General features: G+C 46.0%; 1 protein-coding gene across 2 annotated transcripts; it reads right to left on the bottom strand.

Moving 5' to 3' along the window:
- Positions 1-235: 235 nt before the first annotated feature.
- Positions 236-14,497, bottom strand: LOC143831682 (uncharacterized). 2 transcript variants are annotated; one of them, XM_077324895.1, is made up of 4 exons: positions 14,374-14,497; positions 6,623-6,783; positions 4,841-4,982; positions 236-3,804 (listed from the first exon to the last, which is right to left on the bottom strand). In XM_077324895.1, exons 2-4 carry the CDS (start codon positions 6,692-6,694, stop codon positions 3,260-3,262), a joined length of 759 nt encoding a protein of 252 aa, XP_077181010.1. In that variant the 5' UTR covers positions 6,695-6,783; positions 14,374-14,497; the 3' UTR covers positions 236-3,259. The 2 variants fall into 2 exon arrangements, with proteins under 2 accessions (XP_077181010.1, XP_077181011.1); XM_077324896.1 differs by lacking the exon at positions 14,374-14,497 and adding an exon at positions 12,622-12,810.
- Positions 14,498-15,470: the final 973 nt, after the last annotated feature.

Below are 15,470 nucleotides of genomic sequence, written 5' to 3'. Positions count from 1 at the left end.
TATAGGTTCATGAAAAACATACGGGTCCTGTCAGGGTTTACCCTTGCCAAGGTCACCCCAACTCTACTGGGTCAAGTTGTCCAGGGCTGGAACCGTTCCTAAAGCCACTTCTAATTTGGCCTACCACTGTTGACGTGACCCGTCTCCTGATAACATCCGTTTTAAGATCCAACCTTATGCGATGATTAAATCCATGAGTTCAGTAAGGCACAGACACGCAGCTCCAACAACTTTATTGGAACCAGAAATACTGTACAACAAAGGATTAAACAGTGGAACTTATATACTCCTGCCAAAGCACATGATTGGTCCTTCTCAGAGGCCTGTGATTGGGCCTTTCGTCTGCCTTTTGATTGGCCCAATAGTTTGTTCTGCTATTGGTTAAGGACCCAGGGCTGGCAAATCTCAGCCTCATGACTCTAGCTCCAAGTCCTTGCACAGTCTTTTAATGTCTACATACACAACAATGAGCATTCTTTATGCCTTAGTTTCCCCCCAAGCCATCCCTTGACGAGCTCCTGGTTATTAGTAGTAATAGATACAATAGTGTATGGTGTGCATAAAAGAAGCACGTATTAGAACAAACTTAGAGGTCTTAAAGGAGCCACTGGACTCTAAATTTGTTCTGCAGCTTCAGACCAACATGGCTACCCATTTGAATCTATAAGCAGTTATTATATGTAATTGTGGATGGATGTATAGCCTTACATGGCATACTATAGCTTCATGATTCATAGTTACAGGTAAATAGCATTTAAAATACATCACCAACTGCAAACAAAGCTGGAGAAAAAGGCCTGTGTTGGTCAGTATTCAAATATGTCCCAAAACTTCCCCCCTTTTTGCTATTCATTATCAGCTGTCTAGCCATGAAGACTTTTATAGAAACGTATATATTCCTTATGGAAACAAATATTTTACTTATTTCCCCATTCTGTGGAAGACTTGTTTAAAAGCTAGCAAAGGTTTCTTTCTCTCTGGCCTGGTTCCTTATGGTTAGGTACATTGGCATTGTGAATCCTGCTAATCATTAACTCTTCTTGATTTTCAAAGAGCCTAATTTTCTGTTAGAGAAATTAAGCTGTAATTATGGTGTCTTAAGTGAAGTTCCTTTTCCTCCTTCGTTTCTTGGTGCAGTGGTCAAGAGCTCCGACTTGGCCAGGTACCTGCTCCTCCACATGCAGCCCACTGGGTGACTTTGGGCTCGCCACAGTACTGATAAAGCTGAGAGCCAGCTTGGTGTAGTGGTTACGAGTGCAGACTTCTAATCTGGCGAGCCGGGTTTGATTCCCCATATATAATCAGCTGGGTGCCCTTGGGCTCACCACAGCACTGATAAAGCTGTGCGGTCGAGGAGTAATCTCAGGGCTCTCTCAGCCTCACCTCCCTCAAAGGGTGTCTGTCATGGGGAGAGGAAAGGGAAGGCAAATGTAAGCTGCTTTGAGACTCCTTTGCTAGAGAAAATCGGCATATAAGAACCAACTCTTCTTCTTCAGTAATCTCAGGGCTCTCTTAGCCTTACCTCCCTCACAGGGTGTCTGTTGTGGGGGGAGGAAAGGGAAGGCGACTGTAAGGCACTTTGAGATTCCTTCAGGGAGAGAAAAGCGGCATATAAGAACCAACTCTTCTTATCTCCCACAACTCCCCACTTCTCCTATTAAGAGCTTTTGGCAGCACTTCCTGTTGTTTGTAAGAGCTCTAGATTTCAAACTTCACAGGTCATCTTGATCTCAGTTTCTAGCCAGCACCTGAATTGTTTTGTCTGGATGGAACAATGGAAAATGCCACTCCGTTTTTCTTCTGAAAATGGCTTTTATCACAGAAATGCCTTTAGGCCTGTTTTGTTGGGTTCAAGCCTTCCTTGGTGGTAGGCATGTGGTAGCCCTTTGGTACCTGGCAAACACAAACTCCTACTAAGAAGTCTGTTAGCAGGTTGGTGTTGGGCTGTCCATGTTTGAGAAAATTGTCTTCGAGGTGTGTTTTTCCATAGCCCTGGAACTCTGACAGAACATTGTATGCCTAGACAAGGAAGTCACGAAGATAAGCCACCTCTTAATTTTGAAAAATAGCTTTCTTATATCAATATAACCACTGTCTTATATCGATGATTTAACTTGGTTGTCACAAAAAGAGGTGAATATATGCTATTTGAGTTCCTCTATCTGGGTTAACAGAGGGCCTTTCTTTTGCAGCCAGAGGTTGGCAATACAATAGGAGCTAGATTGGGGGGGGTGGAATAATTCTGTGGATGGCCTCCCCCTCCCCCCACGACCTGGGAAGGCTGCAGTCAGCTGTTAGGGAACTCACCGGCAGGGGCAGCTCTCATGCAGCAGGGATCTGCAGTCTCCAAGCCTCAGAGGAAAGTGGAAGGAGGAGGGGTGATCGGTGGTGGTCAGGGGTGGGGGACAGAAGGCGATTGGCTGGCTGCTGGACATATAGACAAGCCGGTAGGAGGAGGAGGCACTCAAGGGCGGGACAGCCGCTCTGATTGGGTGTTAAGTGCTGAGTGGCACTTAAGCCATGTGACCAGCTCCTCCTCCTAGCCCTTACCAGAAACATTAAGTGGAAGAGAAGATATGTTTAAAATATTTCTATGTCTGCTTTCCTCCTGAACATTTGTGGGCTAGAACGCTAGCTAAGGAATCTTTACACAAGATGGTCCAGCGGTGTACATGTTGCCAATGTTGACAGAGCTCATGGGAATTGTAGTCCCTGGACATCTGGAGAGCCACAGTTTGGCCACCCCAGGATTAGGATCTGTGAGATCCAGGGTTCGAATCCTCACTCATGCCATGGAAGATCATTGGATGACCTTGGACCAGCCACAGTCTCTTAGCCCAACCTACCTCACAGAGTTGTGGATATAAACAGAAGAAAAAAAAAAGGAAAATTATGTCAGCCACTTTAGGTCCCCAATAGAGAGAAAGGTGAGATATAAATAAATTTAAATAATTTAAAAAATTACAAAACAAACTGCAGCCCCCATGTCAACTTATGGCATCTGCATAAGGTGAGTATTTCACTATATTTATCGGGTGCGGAATGGCCCTTGGAGTTAGAGCCTGAGGAGGGGAGGACTTAGGAAAGGAAGGGGTTTCAATCGGGAATAATGTCATAGAATCCGCCTTCCAAAATGGCCATTTTCTCCAGGTAAAGTGATCTCACAGGTAAAGCGATCTCTGCTGCCTGGAGGTCATTTTTAATCCCAGATCTCCACCCCCTTTAGGCTGCAACCCTAGAAATTACTGAAGTTCAGCTCCTATGGAAGAAGCACTTTTTCTTGGGCACTAACACTTACTTGTCTTTCTACAGGCTCTCCAGAGGTGTTAATGGAGCTCAGAGTAGCCTCAGAAAGTGGCATCTGATCATGCTGACCTGACACAATCATAAGAGGAAGGCCTTTTGCAGTAGGGAAACTGGCATTTCTCTGAAGCAGGCCTAGTTTCCTGAGTGCTTCATCCCGAGGAGATTTCTGGCCTCCAGACAACAGTCCATCTCGCTTCATTGTTCTTGCCGCAGCCTCTGGTGATTCCTTGACCTCTGCAGAGCTGTCAAGGTGGAGGAGGAAACGAGAGCGAAGCTCTTGGACGTTGACCCCGGACTTCATTATTGTGTCAAACTTCTTGAAATGAGAGGAGTGAGAACTTCCCAGTGCAGGAGGTTCAGGCCTTCTCCTCAGACCGATGTCAAAGGATTCCTCCGAAAGGGCCTTGATCATTTTCATCTTGGATACAGGCTTGGATGGGACTGCCTCTTTGGAAATGCTTTGCTGCTTGCTGGTCTGGTTGTGCTGGATCTCAGCACCTGTACACCAAGGAAGGCAGACCAAAGCAGTTAGGAGCAGGTAGTGCTTGTGGACAACGCAGATGGAAGAAAGTCATGGAGGAGAGGTCTATCAGGGGCTACTAGTAACAAAAGGGAGCCTTCGCATTTAGATGCTAGGGACTTAGAAACAGTCTCTAAGAACTTCCACTGTCATGATGGTAGCTCATAGTCTGAGGGAGAGTGCTTGCACCTCGAAAGCTCACGCCTTGAATAAATCTTTGTTGGTCTTAAAGGTGCCACTGGACTCTGATTTTGTTGTGCTACTTCAGACCAACACGGCTACCTACTTGAATCTTGAGACATCTCCTTCCCCGGATGCCGGATGGCACACAGCTGGCTGTTTTGTTGCCTCTCTGCAAACCAAGGACACTGACAGATAAGACCCAGTTCCCAATGGGGGGGGAATGGGCATATGTGTTAACTGGTTGTAAACCACAGATGAAAGGGAACCAGGAATGCATAGGTGGGGAGGGGGGTTGAAGGAGGGGTCGAACTGACCCAACTACGCCCTAAGCCAGGGGTAGTCAAACTGCGCCTTCCAGATGTCCATGGACTACAATTCCCATGAGCCCCTGCCAGCATTCGCTGGCAGGGGCTCTTGGGAATTGTAGTCCATGGACATCTGGAGGGCCGCAGTTTGACTACCACCGCAAGCCTACCTTCCTGAGCCACAGGAGACGGGATATGACAGTTGCCTGTTGTTTTAGACAGAACGTCGTGCTGTGTTTGCTAGATATATTGAATTATATTTTCAAATATCTCCTTAATAAAACATATTTATATTTTTAAAACGGGGCTGGTTTATTTGCACATTCTTTGCCTGGGGACCCATGGGGTTCAGCCTGAAATCCCTTGACAGGCCTGAATACCGTGGTAAAGAGGCTTGCAGAGAGCTGAACGGATTGAATTTCATTTATTGTTTGACAACAGGCAGCTGAATGATGGAACCTAAGTGAGCTTACTAGACCGTCAAAACGCCAGGAAAAGAGACCGTGTTCTGCCACTCTCTCCTTACCGCCATCGTCTTGCAAGATCTCCCCTTCCACGGTGTGGATAGTTTGCAGCAAGTACTCTAAACATTCTGCCTCCTCAGGACTTAGCCCGGAGAAAAAATCTTCATCCCCATCCGAGAAACTCTCGGGAGCTACTGGACTTAACTACAGGCATAAAATGAAGAAGAATTAGTTCAAGAAATTCAAGAAAGAATGAAATTCCATAGACAGAGCTAATGAGTAGATCTGATGGTAGATGGGGGACAGTGGGTGTTAAATCCGTGGGTTCAAAGACCAGGACACTGATAGTTCATCTCAGCTGTTTATTGACCCAAGTAAAAGACACTGAACTAAGTTCCCTAAACTTACCCAATATATACAGACCCTGAACAAAAAGATCTCTCCACTCAGTAACCTCATTGGTCCTAAGCAGAGGTCTCTCATTGGTTATAGAACATTGGTTACAGAACAGCTTTAACTTGTTTCCCATTGGTGGTTTTTATGATCCTAGCCGGGATCTCAAGTTCGGCACTGGGTGCTTTACGATCCTAACTCAGATCTCAAGGAACTGCATACACAACAGTGGGCACAGGAAACAAGCCAGGGGAAAGGGTTAGTAGGATACTCCTAATTTGTTCAAACCAAACCTAAGCCCTGGGAGGATTCGTTTTGAGTGGGCAGGCCAGTTATCGAACTTCTATATGTATTTACTGGACTTACTTCCAAAGTAACTGTATCATTGCTCATTAAACTGAGGGGCTTCGTAACATGAATACTGACCCCTGATTACCAGTGGAGAATTGTATCGGACCTGCAAGAAGCGACTTCTATGTACATGTGCCACGCATCAGAGCATGTCAGTGCATCGATGAGAAAATTAAAGCATGTGATGTCTGAATAATGCTATAATTATAATAATTTAAAGTCATGATTATAATAGGTGCATGTATGTAGTAATTATGATAATGGTCATAGCTGTCATGTAACCTGGAGACTACATGGCTATTAGTGATCATTCCACCGGGTAGGGAAAAGGCGTGATCAGCATCTTTTGAAACCATGTGGGCCTTTTCACATCTCCCAACATCTACACCCTGATTAATTGCTGAATGTTTCTGTGAATAGGCATCGCTTGGCTACTGCACATATGACTCTTTGCCCAATTTTCTTTGAAAAAACAAGTTATGTTTGGAGTTGTTACTCTTCCCTAGTGGTAAAAGGAATCATGTCTCTCCCCTCACAAATTTTTGGGATTAGAAAAGAAAAAGGGTGGCTCTTTCTAATCCATAACATGTGAAATTGCCTCGTATCCCTACTGCAGGGGTAGTCAAACTGCGGCCCTCCAGATGTCCATGGACTACAATTCCCAGGGGCTCCTGGGAATTGTAGTCCATGGACATCTGGAGGGCCGCAGTTTGACTACCCCTGCTCTACTGCATCAGATCGGTGCTCCCATCTAGCCCAGTGTCATTGGGCATGACTGGCAGCAGATCGCTAAGGGCTCAAGCAGAGAAAGGTCTTTCCTACCAGCAGGGGCATATCTAGGATGCGGCACGTGTCCTGGGCACCACTTGATGAGGGGTGCCACTGTTCATAGTTCTCCAATCCCCGGGGAGATTCCTGGGCAGGAGGATCCTGGCTACCTCCCAGTGTGTATGTTGTGGGGAGAGGAAGGGAAAGGTGTTTGCAAGCCGCGTGGGGACTCCTTCAGGGAGCTGTTCTTCTTCCAGGTGATGACAAGCACTGCTTATGGAGCACAACTGAAAAGGGGATTTGACAAAGGAAAAAGCAGATTTTGTCAGTACCTCAGACTGTGCTGTCTCGTTCACTTGTGCAGTTCTGAACGGCTTGCTTGTGGTGTCCTTGGGAGCATCCATTTCCAGTTTTCACAGGAGCTGCTTCATCGAGCCTGCTTTTTACATGAAAAGCACCGCTTGTGCTATCGGGCTGAAACCATATCAAGGCCCTATTTGCATAAAATACGATAGATATGAGGAGTTAAGCATAAGGATCATGACCCTGGGGTACAGCCCCACAAGCCCCTGAAGACGAACACACAGGAGTCCCAGGTACTAGGAAAACCTAAGCTATATTGAAGGGAATGGCAGGATCTACAGAATGGCAGGGGAGAGCCAGTTTGGTGTAGTGGTTAGGAGTGTGGACTTCTAATCTGGCATGCCAGGTTCGATTCTACGCTCCCCCACATGCAGCCAGCTGGGTGACCTTGGGCTCGCCACGGCACTGATAAAACTGTTCTGACCAGGCAGTGATATCAGCGCTCTCTCAGCCTCACCCACCCCACAGGGTGTCTGTTGTGGGGAGAGGAAAGGGAAGGCGACTGTAAGCCGCTTTGAGCCTCCTTCGGGTAGGGAAAAGCGGCATATAAGAACCAACTCTTCTTCTTCTTCTTCTACAGGAAATCAGCAGCAACAGATTGTTGAAGACAAAGAACTAATGAGCTCATGGCCAGTTTTACTCATGGACTCTGCACCACCAACCCTGAAACCAAATTCAGGTGGGAAATCCACTTTCCCATAATAACCAGAGCCTAGTCTGCACACGAAGGATAATGCCCTTTCAATGTGCTTTGGCAGCTGGATTTTCCAGTGCAGAACAGGAAAATCTACTTCTAAAGTGCATTGAAAGTGCATTATCTATTGTGTGCAGACTAGGCCCAGGTTTGATCTAATGGGGTGCCGAAACAGGCGACAGTCAGTCTAACTAGCATGCAAGCGTTAGTTCCACTAGAGCAGGGGTAGTCAACCTGTGGTCCTCCAGATGTTCATGGACTACAATTCCCATGAGCCCCTGCCAGCAACCGCTGGCAGGGGCTCATGGGAATTGTAGTCCACGAACATCTGAAGGACCACAGGTTGACTACCCCTGCACTAGAGGATTGTCATGCATACCACAAGAAGAACACCCATAGAGCCTCTCTCTGTAGGGTAAAGGGAACAGAAGAAGGGCTGCTTCCAAGGGGTCTCCTATGGGCCTGTTCAGGATGGGAGAAATGACCAAGCGGGCACAGGCCAGGCGTGGCACATGACAATAAGTTTATGATAGCCAGGTAAGGGGCATGTAAGCAAACTAAGAGAGGTTATACATGTATATGAAGCAAAGAGAGGTGATATTCTACTATATAAAAGTGGTTGAGGGGGGGAAGGAGGGAGGGGAAGTGAGAGAAATCCTAGTGGTGGCTGAAGAGAAGATGTGGGGTGGGGAAGGTGGGTGTGAGGGGTGTGTTCTTTCTCCCACCTTCAGGTTGCCTCCCCATCAGTCAAACCTTGCTTTCGAGCTCCCCCCTCCCCAAACTTTACTACAGCCCATTGTCTTTATTCCCACAATGGGTTTTGTTACCAGCATATATATATATATATGAAAAGAACACGAAAGTGCCAAGTTCTGCAAGAAAGAACCTCAATTATTTTGCAGGCAGCAAACTCAAGTTCTGTGACAGAAGCTATTATGCAGATTAAGGCAATTATGCAAATATGTTTAATTTTGCACTATTGCGGCTTGCCACGGTAGAAAGCTGAATTATAGAAGTGGGTTGGGTAGTACTACGAGAACTGCTGGACAAGGAAGAAATGCAGAGGATTTTTTTTTTGTCAGATTACGACGAGGAAAGTTTTTCTGTTCAAAGTGACATTAAACGAAATTTAAAATAAAACAGGTCTTGATCCTGTTCTTTGTATGAAACTTTGCTTCATCCCTAAAAAGAAGAATGCTGACGTCATAGCAAGTAACCTTCTTGTGTTAGATCAAAATTGACAGGCCACGAACGGAACTAAGGAATGTATTACTATTACTATTATTATTGCTGATAGCGGTGGGCACCAAGCTGGCTCAAGAAAGGAAATAATAAAGGAAAAAAGATAATCCAGATCAGTCCCCACGATAATGTTGGGGTGGCTGGGGTTCCTCCACCATAATATTATTTTTGATATAACTTTAAATACTTCAACATTTTTTCTTGTTTAAAGATTGTTTAATAGATTTTCATTGGCCGTAAAATTTCTTTTCCCTTTTCTGATGTGAGAAAAAAAAATTAAAACATTTGCTTTGACCCTACAAGTTTATATTTTCTTCTATTTTTAAAAGAAATTTAAATATTTGTGTGCCCCCCTAAAGATATTGTGGGCCCTAGGCGCTGAACCTACTAGAGAAGTTGGCCCTGTTAGTATCCCTACTACATGTGTAAATGCCCAGATGTCCATGAAAGCTCACCCCTTGAATAAATCTTTGCTTAAAGGTGCTATTGGATTCAAATTGTGTTGTGCTACTTCAGACTAACAGGGTTACCCACTTGAATAAACATTTATGTAGACACCAGAAATCTCATGTTCTCTATCCTAGTATGATCTCAAACCAATCTCTACCCTTTGAAGCTGTATTTAGAAGAATGGAACCCTATTCAGTCTTCCCAAGGGAACTACTCCTACAAAACCCATCAAGAACTTCCTGTCATTTGGGGGGGGGGGTGTAAAAAAAAAACTGAGAATCTTGGTGGTGGTGGTGGTGGTGGGGAGTCTTTAATCCTTCACAGCCCCAGGCCCTAGCATACTAAATCTTCCTCTTTTTTTCTAATTGTTACCAACTTTCCCAACAGCTCACAACTCGTTGAGTTCACCCACCTCCAGATTGTCCCTGCCAACTTGTACCACCACCTGATAAACATCATTTATGCATTTAACAAACACACCCACATTCTTCCCACCAAGCACTCCCCGAGCAGCACCAAAATTTCCAGAGACGGTGCAGCTAGTGTGTGTTCCTCCATGAAAGTGCAAAGGGAAGAGGAGGAGGAAGGCACTCCGTGCTGCCTGGGACCATCTAGCCGCAAAAGGAAACCAGTAAATGTAGGGTGGCCAGTTCAAGGTTAGGAAATCCTGACGATTTTTGTTGGAGTATGAAAGATCTGTGGTGTGCATCATTTGAAGGCATGTGAAGAATATCGTTCCGGGCACATTTGTGTAATTAGCATAGTTAGAACAGGAACTTCCTGATGCTTATAAAATAATCTGCTCCAGTGTCCTGATTGGATTCAATAGGAGACTTCCTTCTCTTTTGAGTCCACTGCCTTCCTGCTTGCCTTGAGAACATAGAGCAGGGGTAGTCAAACTGCGGCCCTCCAGATGTCCATGGAATACAATTCCCAGGAGCCCCTGCCTGGGAATTGTAGTCCATGGACATCTGGAGGGCCGCAGTTTGACTACCCCTGACATAGAGAATGAACAAAGAACAGTTAAACAGTTACATGTCTCTCTCTCTCTCTCCTCTCTTTCTACACAGTTATTTCTTTTCATAATAAAACTGTTTTATTCTTTTAAGCAGCTTGGTACTTAGCTGTCTTGCCTGAGGAAGGTGTGTTTGGAAGAGGGGGGGGGATTTCAATGGGGAATAATGCCGGAGTCCATTAAATATTGAAAACAACAGGACACGCCTGCTTTGCTTCAACTTAAGAAGGTATTTTTTATTTAGCTTTCTGCCTCATTCGCTCTCTGGCTGGGCCTTCTTTTAGTCAGCCTCTCAATAAGCTTGCTCAGCCACTAACTTCCATACAAGAACCCTGCACGGCCAAATCTAAAGGCCACGCAAAGCAGAAACGTATCCCAAGAGGCTATTTGTATACATTACAGCAGTTTGCCTTTGGAAGGGGCCGCTCTCCTGGTGAACTGATCTCTGTTGCCCGGAGATCAGCTGGAATAGCAAGAGATAGATTTATTTACCTAGCCACCGCCTGGAGGTTGGCAACCCTAAGTATATGGCATTTTGGTGATAGGGCAGACATCAACTACACAATCTGTTCTTCTCTGTTTAATATTTGAAACACTCTTGATTTGAGAGCCGCAGTCGAACAGCTGGTTCCGCTTCCCGCGTGCATTAGAGTAGTGATGCTTTCCAAGAGGATATAGAAAAAAATAATAATTAAAGAACGAGACTCATATTTATCATCCAGGTTTTATATTCCTAACCAGCCCTATTCTAGTCTGAGGAAGAGAGCATGCACTCAAGACCTCACAAATATATCTTTGTTGGCCTTAAGAGGTGCCATTGGACCCTATTTGTGTTGCAGCCCTGTTCTAGGCAGCCAATGCGATGAGCTACAGGGGTAGTCAAACTGCGGCCCTCCAGATGTCCATGGACTACAATTCCCAGGAGCCCCTGCCAGCATTTGCTGGCAGGGGCTCCTGGGAATTGAAGTCCATGGACATCTGGAGGGCCGCAGTTTGACTACCCCTAGGTTAGAGCCTCTTGTGGCGCAGAGTGGTAAGGCAGCAGACATGCAGTCTGAAAGCTCTGCCCATGAGGCTGGGAGTTCAATCCCAGCAGCCGGCTCAAGGTCGACTCAGCCTTCCATCCTTCCGAGGTCGGTAAAATGAGTACCCAGCTTGCTGGGGGGTAAATGGTAATGACTGGGGAAGGCACTGGCAAACCACCCCGTGTTGAATCTGCCATGAAAACGCTGGAGGGCGTCACCCCAACGGTCAGACATGACCCAGTGCTTGCACAGGGGATCCCTTTACCTTTACCTTTAGGTTAGAGCCTGGGTCTAGGATCTGAGTGGCTTGCAGTCAAATCCCCACTCAACCTCAGGCCAGTCAGCCTAACCAAATGTACAGGGTTGCCATAGGCATAAAATAGCAGGTAAGTGCTGTGTATACTACTCTGAGCTCCTTGAAGGGAAGGTGAAATTTTAAAATGTATTAAATAAAAAAAGAAAAAAATGCCTGAAGGCAAACCAATATAAGCCAGAAATACTCGAAAGAGCTAAAAAGAATCAGTGTACATGTGTGCCTGGCAATGCACACATGTGCATGTGCTCCACAACCCAAGGTTGTTATGGAGTGTTTTAGACTGATGCTTTATATGATGTTTTATTGTGAACTGCCGCGAGCCAGCTTGATGGGAGAGGCAGTATATAAATCTAACTAACTAACTAATAAATAAACAAATAAATAATGTATCATTAACCTTATGGTGCTGAGAATAATTAGCAACTCATTTGGTGATGACCGTAATAAAGATATGTCTAATTAGCAACTCTGATTTCAGGCTCCTTTTCGGTGAGCTGGGCTGCCACTGTCCTGGAGATTTTGGATTGGGGGACATGAGTGAAGTATCAGTCCATAGGGTCCACCCTCCAGACCAACCCTATAACCACACCTTCAGGTGCTTGGATTGGTCATCTTCCAAGAAAACAACTGGTACAAGGAAGCAGTGACTGGACAGGTGCTTTCTAGATCCCATGGTCCTAGGATGGGTCTGTCAGACCCGCAGGCAGGGGATAGGGGCAACTTACCAGGAACTAGAAGGGAAGAACCAGAAAGTAAGCACAATGTGCCTGTGTCACCCGGAAGTGACGTACCATGTCCAGGATGTTGGGGGTGATGTTCTGGTTTGTGGGCAAAATCTCTATGGTAGAATTAGCTTCTTATTATAGAGTTTTGTGCAAAAAACAGAGGATCCCACCCATGTCCGGATTTCACTTCCAGGTGATGAAGGGACTTCCTGGTTGTTCCCTCCCTGTGGTTTCTTAGAGCCTTAAAACAGGAGGAAAGACTCCAGACAGGGGGATCCCCTAGCCTCAACCGGGGACTGGCAACCTTACACGGTCCCCAGGCAGGGTTCTTCTTCCCTCATCTCCCTTCCAGAAAAAGAATAAAACTAAGTTAATAAACTTGTACCATTGGATGTTATAGAAACGATTTCCTTGCATCACACCCTCAAAAATATCCCGGCCTTTGGACAGAAAATAGAGCATAGAAGAAGAGAAAAAAATTGAGTTGGCCTTTCTGGTTACCTGCCAGATCCTGCAAACCAACCGTGCTCTCCTCTGCTCATGGGATCTCAGGTGCTGGAAGCGGAGGCATCCCTGCCAATGGCCTCTGCACACTCTCACACTCTTTTTGGGTCTCAAGGAAATGGGTGGCCTCAGCAGGACTACTTAGGGACTGACTGGGATGGGAGGGTATCATCCTGCTGTTTGTTTGGTCTCTCAGGGACATGCAAATAGAGAAAATGATTTCCCTATGGCACCCAAGGGCTAAATCAGCAGCAGCCCTGCCCCCCCCCCCCACTCGAGCCAAACGGCTTCTTTTCACAAAGCGAAAGGCCTTTCTCCTGTGCAAACAATGGAGCCAAGATACAAGGCAGAGTAAGGGCTTGGCAGCTGCAGGTAACTTAGCGACTGGCTCATGCATGGCAGAGAAATGCTCATTACCCAGGGAACAGAATGCTCCTTCGTGCCACTATGGAATCACCACCTCAGCTGAACTGAGCCCGTTTCAAATATCATATTAAAACACCAACATTAACTTGGTATTTCACAGCCAGGCTTCAAGGCTGAGTGAGGATGGGGCTTCTGGGAGCTCCCCCTGACATTCCTTTGGGAGGGGAGGATGAATTCCAGGCCTAGCAAAAGCCACTAGACCAGGGGTAGTCCAACTGCGGCCCTCCAGATGTCCATGGACTACAATTCCCAGGAGCCCCTGCCAGCATTCGCTGGCAGGGGCTCCTGGGAATTGTAGTCGATGGACATCTGGAGGGCCGCAGATTGACTACCCCTGCACTAGACAAATCATAAAATTGCTACCTCAGGGTGGGAGATGGGGGTGGGGTGCATAATTCCATAGAGTCAGTCTACCCTCCAAAACAGCCATTCCCCCCCCTCCCCCAACCAATCTTTGTCGTCTGGAGATAAGTTTTAATTCCAGAAGATCTCCAAGCTCCACTCTCTGAGGTTGGCAAACCAACCCATTGTTAACCTCATGGTTTTGGATTCCAAGCCAGTGCTGAGAGTGATTTGTTTCTGAAACGCTGATTTCAGCCTGCTTTTTAGTGAGCTGGGCTGCCATCGTCTTCCTCTGCACAGGTCCTACACTTTTAACAGCTACAGGACAGACAGAAATCTCACAGGTATGGTTTCATCCAGACAAGCAGCAGTTTGGTAAGGCTTACTCTGTTCAATTTCTGCCTTCAACACTATAAAGACCAGGGGTAGCCAAACTGCGGCCCTCCAGATGTCCATGGACTACAATTCCCATGAGCCCCTGCCAGCATTCGCTGGCAGGGGCTCTTGGGAATTGTAGTCCATGGACATCTGGAGGGCTGCAGTTTGACTACCCCTGATAAAGACAGTGAGCTTCTTGCTATGAAAAATGATGGTGGCAAACCATGCTGCGGTTTTTAGCAAGTATATGTCATATACTTCCCAACACATTTGAAGGTAGAGAGATCCTGGTAATTCTTCTATTTTCATAACAACTACTGGAGACACATCTTCATGGAGGTACGTATTTGTCAAGAACCATAAAGGGCTAAAGTTCTCGAGCTGAGAGGAGCGGCCGAAGAGCCACAAAACTAAAACAAAACAAATAAATATTGCTGGAAAAACCAGGACTTATTACCCACCCACCCTTTCCCAACATATACAGCCACTGGCTCCCGAAAGAACATCTTTCTTCTCTAGCTGCCCGTTAACCTGTTGTTCCTTAAGTGTCTCTGGACAATTCACGATTTTTGCATGTGCAAAATTGGAATTAGAGTGACCTACCTGAAGAAGCAACGGCCTCACAAAGCAACTTAAAGCTTCGTGGTGTAGCATGAGGCATTATATTGGCTCTAAGTAAAAACCCTGTTGCCGTGACACTGTCCCTTGGACTATGACACTGGCAAATAGGAATTTGACTCATACTACGTTTTCACCCTGCACAAAAGCTAACAGAGTGGTTTTATGATGTTAGAACACTCCTCCAGGATATAGAGCTGTTCAAGGTCTGTACAGGGCATGTTCTCAGAACCCCAGAGTACACAAATTGAACAACAGTTTGATCTGAGTTGCCCATTCTCTTCAGAGCCCATGTGCACCATGCCTAGGTTGCCAGCCTCCAGGGGGTGGCTGGAGATCTCCTGGAATGACAACTCGTCTCCAGGTTGCAAAGATCAGTTCCCCTGGAGAAAATGCCTGCTATGGAAGCTGGACTCTATTGCACTATACCCCTTGATGTCCTGGGGCTGTGCACACCTGGGGACAATGAGCACACCTTTGTTGCCCCTTTTGCCCTCACTGATTCAGCCGTTTGGCTGGGAGTGGCAGAGACGAAATATACGATGGCAATTACATACAACACAGATGCTGCTGAAGAAGCATACAATGTGCATGATTAAGGTGGGCAGCCATGTTTGTCTGTCTGTAGCAGTAGAAGAGAGCAAAAATCCAGTAACACCTTAAAGATTAACACAGTTTGCAACAGCTTTTGCGAGCCACTGTTCACTTCTTCGGATACAGCTAGAAAGTGAGTCCATCTGTCCTATATATTGGAAACTGGAGTGATTTCAGATGCCAAAGGACAATAGCAGGCCAATGACCAAAGCAGATGTGGTTGGATGAAGTGTGATATGCGTAGGGGTAGCAGGCATGGAGAAATCGGCCACTGTAAGAAGACAGGAAACCTAGGTCTTGATTCAGTCCAGGAGGATGCATTGTTCTGCGCTTCATTATCAGCTGCAATTCAGCAGCCTCTCTTTCTAATCTCCCTTTGAAATTCTTTTGTAAGAGAACTCAGCAACCGAACTAGAATGTTAAAATGATCCCCCAACGGTTGTTGAATGCAGTGGTTGTGCATGATTATTGCCAATTTACCTTTTATG

Source organism: Paroedura picta, chromosome 3, assembly GCF_049243985.1.
Source record: "Paroedura picta isolate Pp20150507F chromosome 3, Ppicta_v3.0, whole genome shotgun sequence".
Taxonomy (NCBI): Eukaryota; Metazoa; Chordata; class Lepidosauria; order Squamata; family Gekkonidae; genus Paroedura; species Paroedura picta.
The sequence above is the reverse complement of the archived record's forward strand: the minus strand, read 5'-3'. Positions and strand labels throughout refer to the sequence as shown.

Coding starts and splice junctions, on each gene's coding strand:
- LOC143831682 (XM_077324895.1), bottom strand. CDS start 6,694: ATGGATGCTCCCAAGGACACCACAAGCAAGCCGTTCAGAACTGCACAA. Junction 4,983..6,622: donor ACGAGACAGCACAGTCTGAG/GTACTGACAAAA, acceptor TTATGCCTGTAG/TTAAGTCCAGTAGCTCCCGA. Junction 3,805..4,840: donor GATCTTGCAAGACGATGGCG/GTAAGGAGAGAG, acceptor CTTGGTGTACAG/GTGCTGAGATCCAGCACAAC.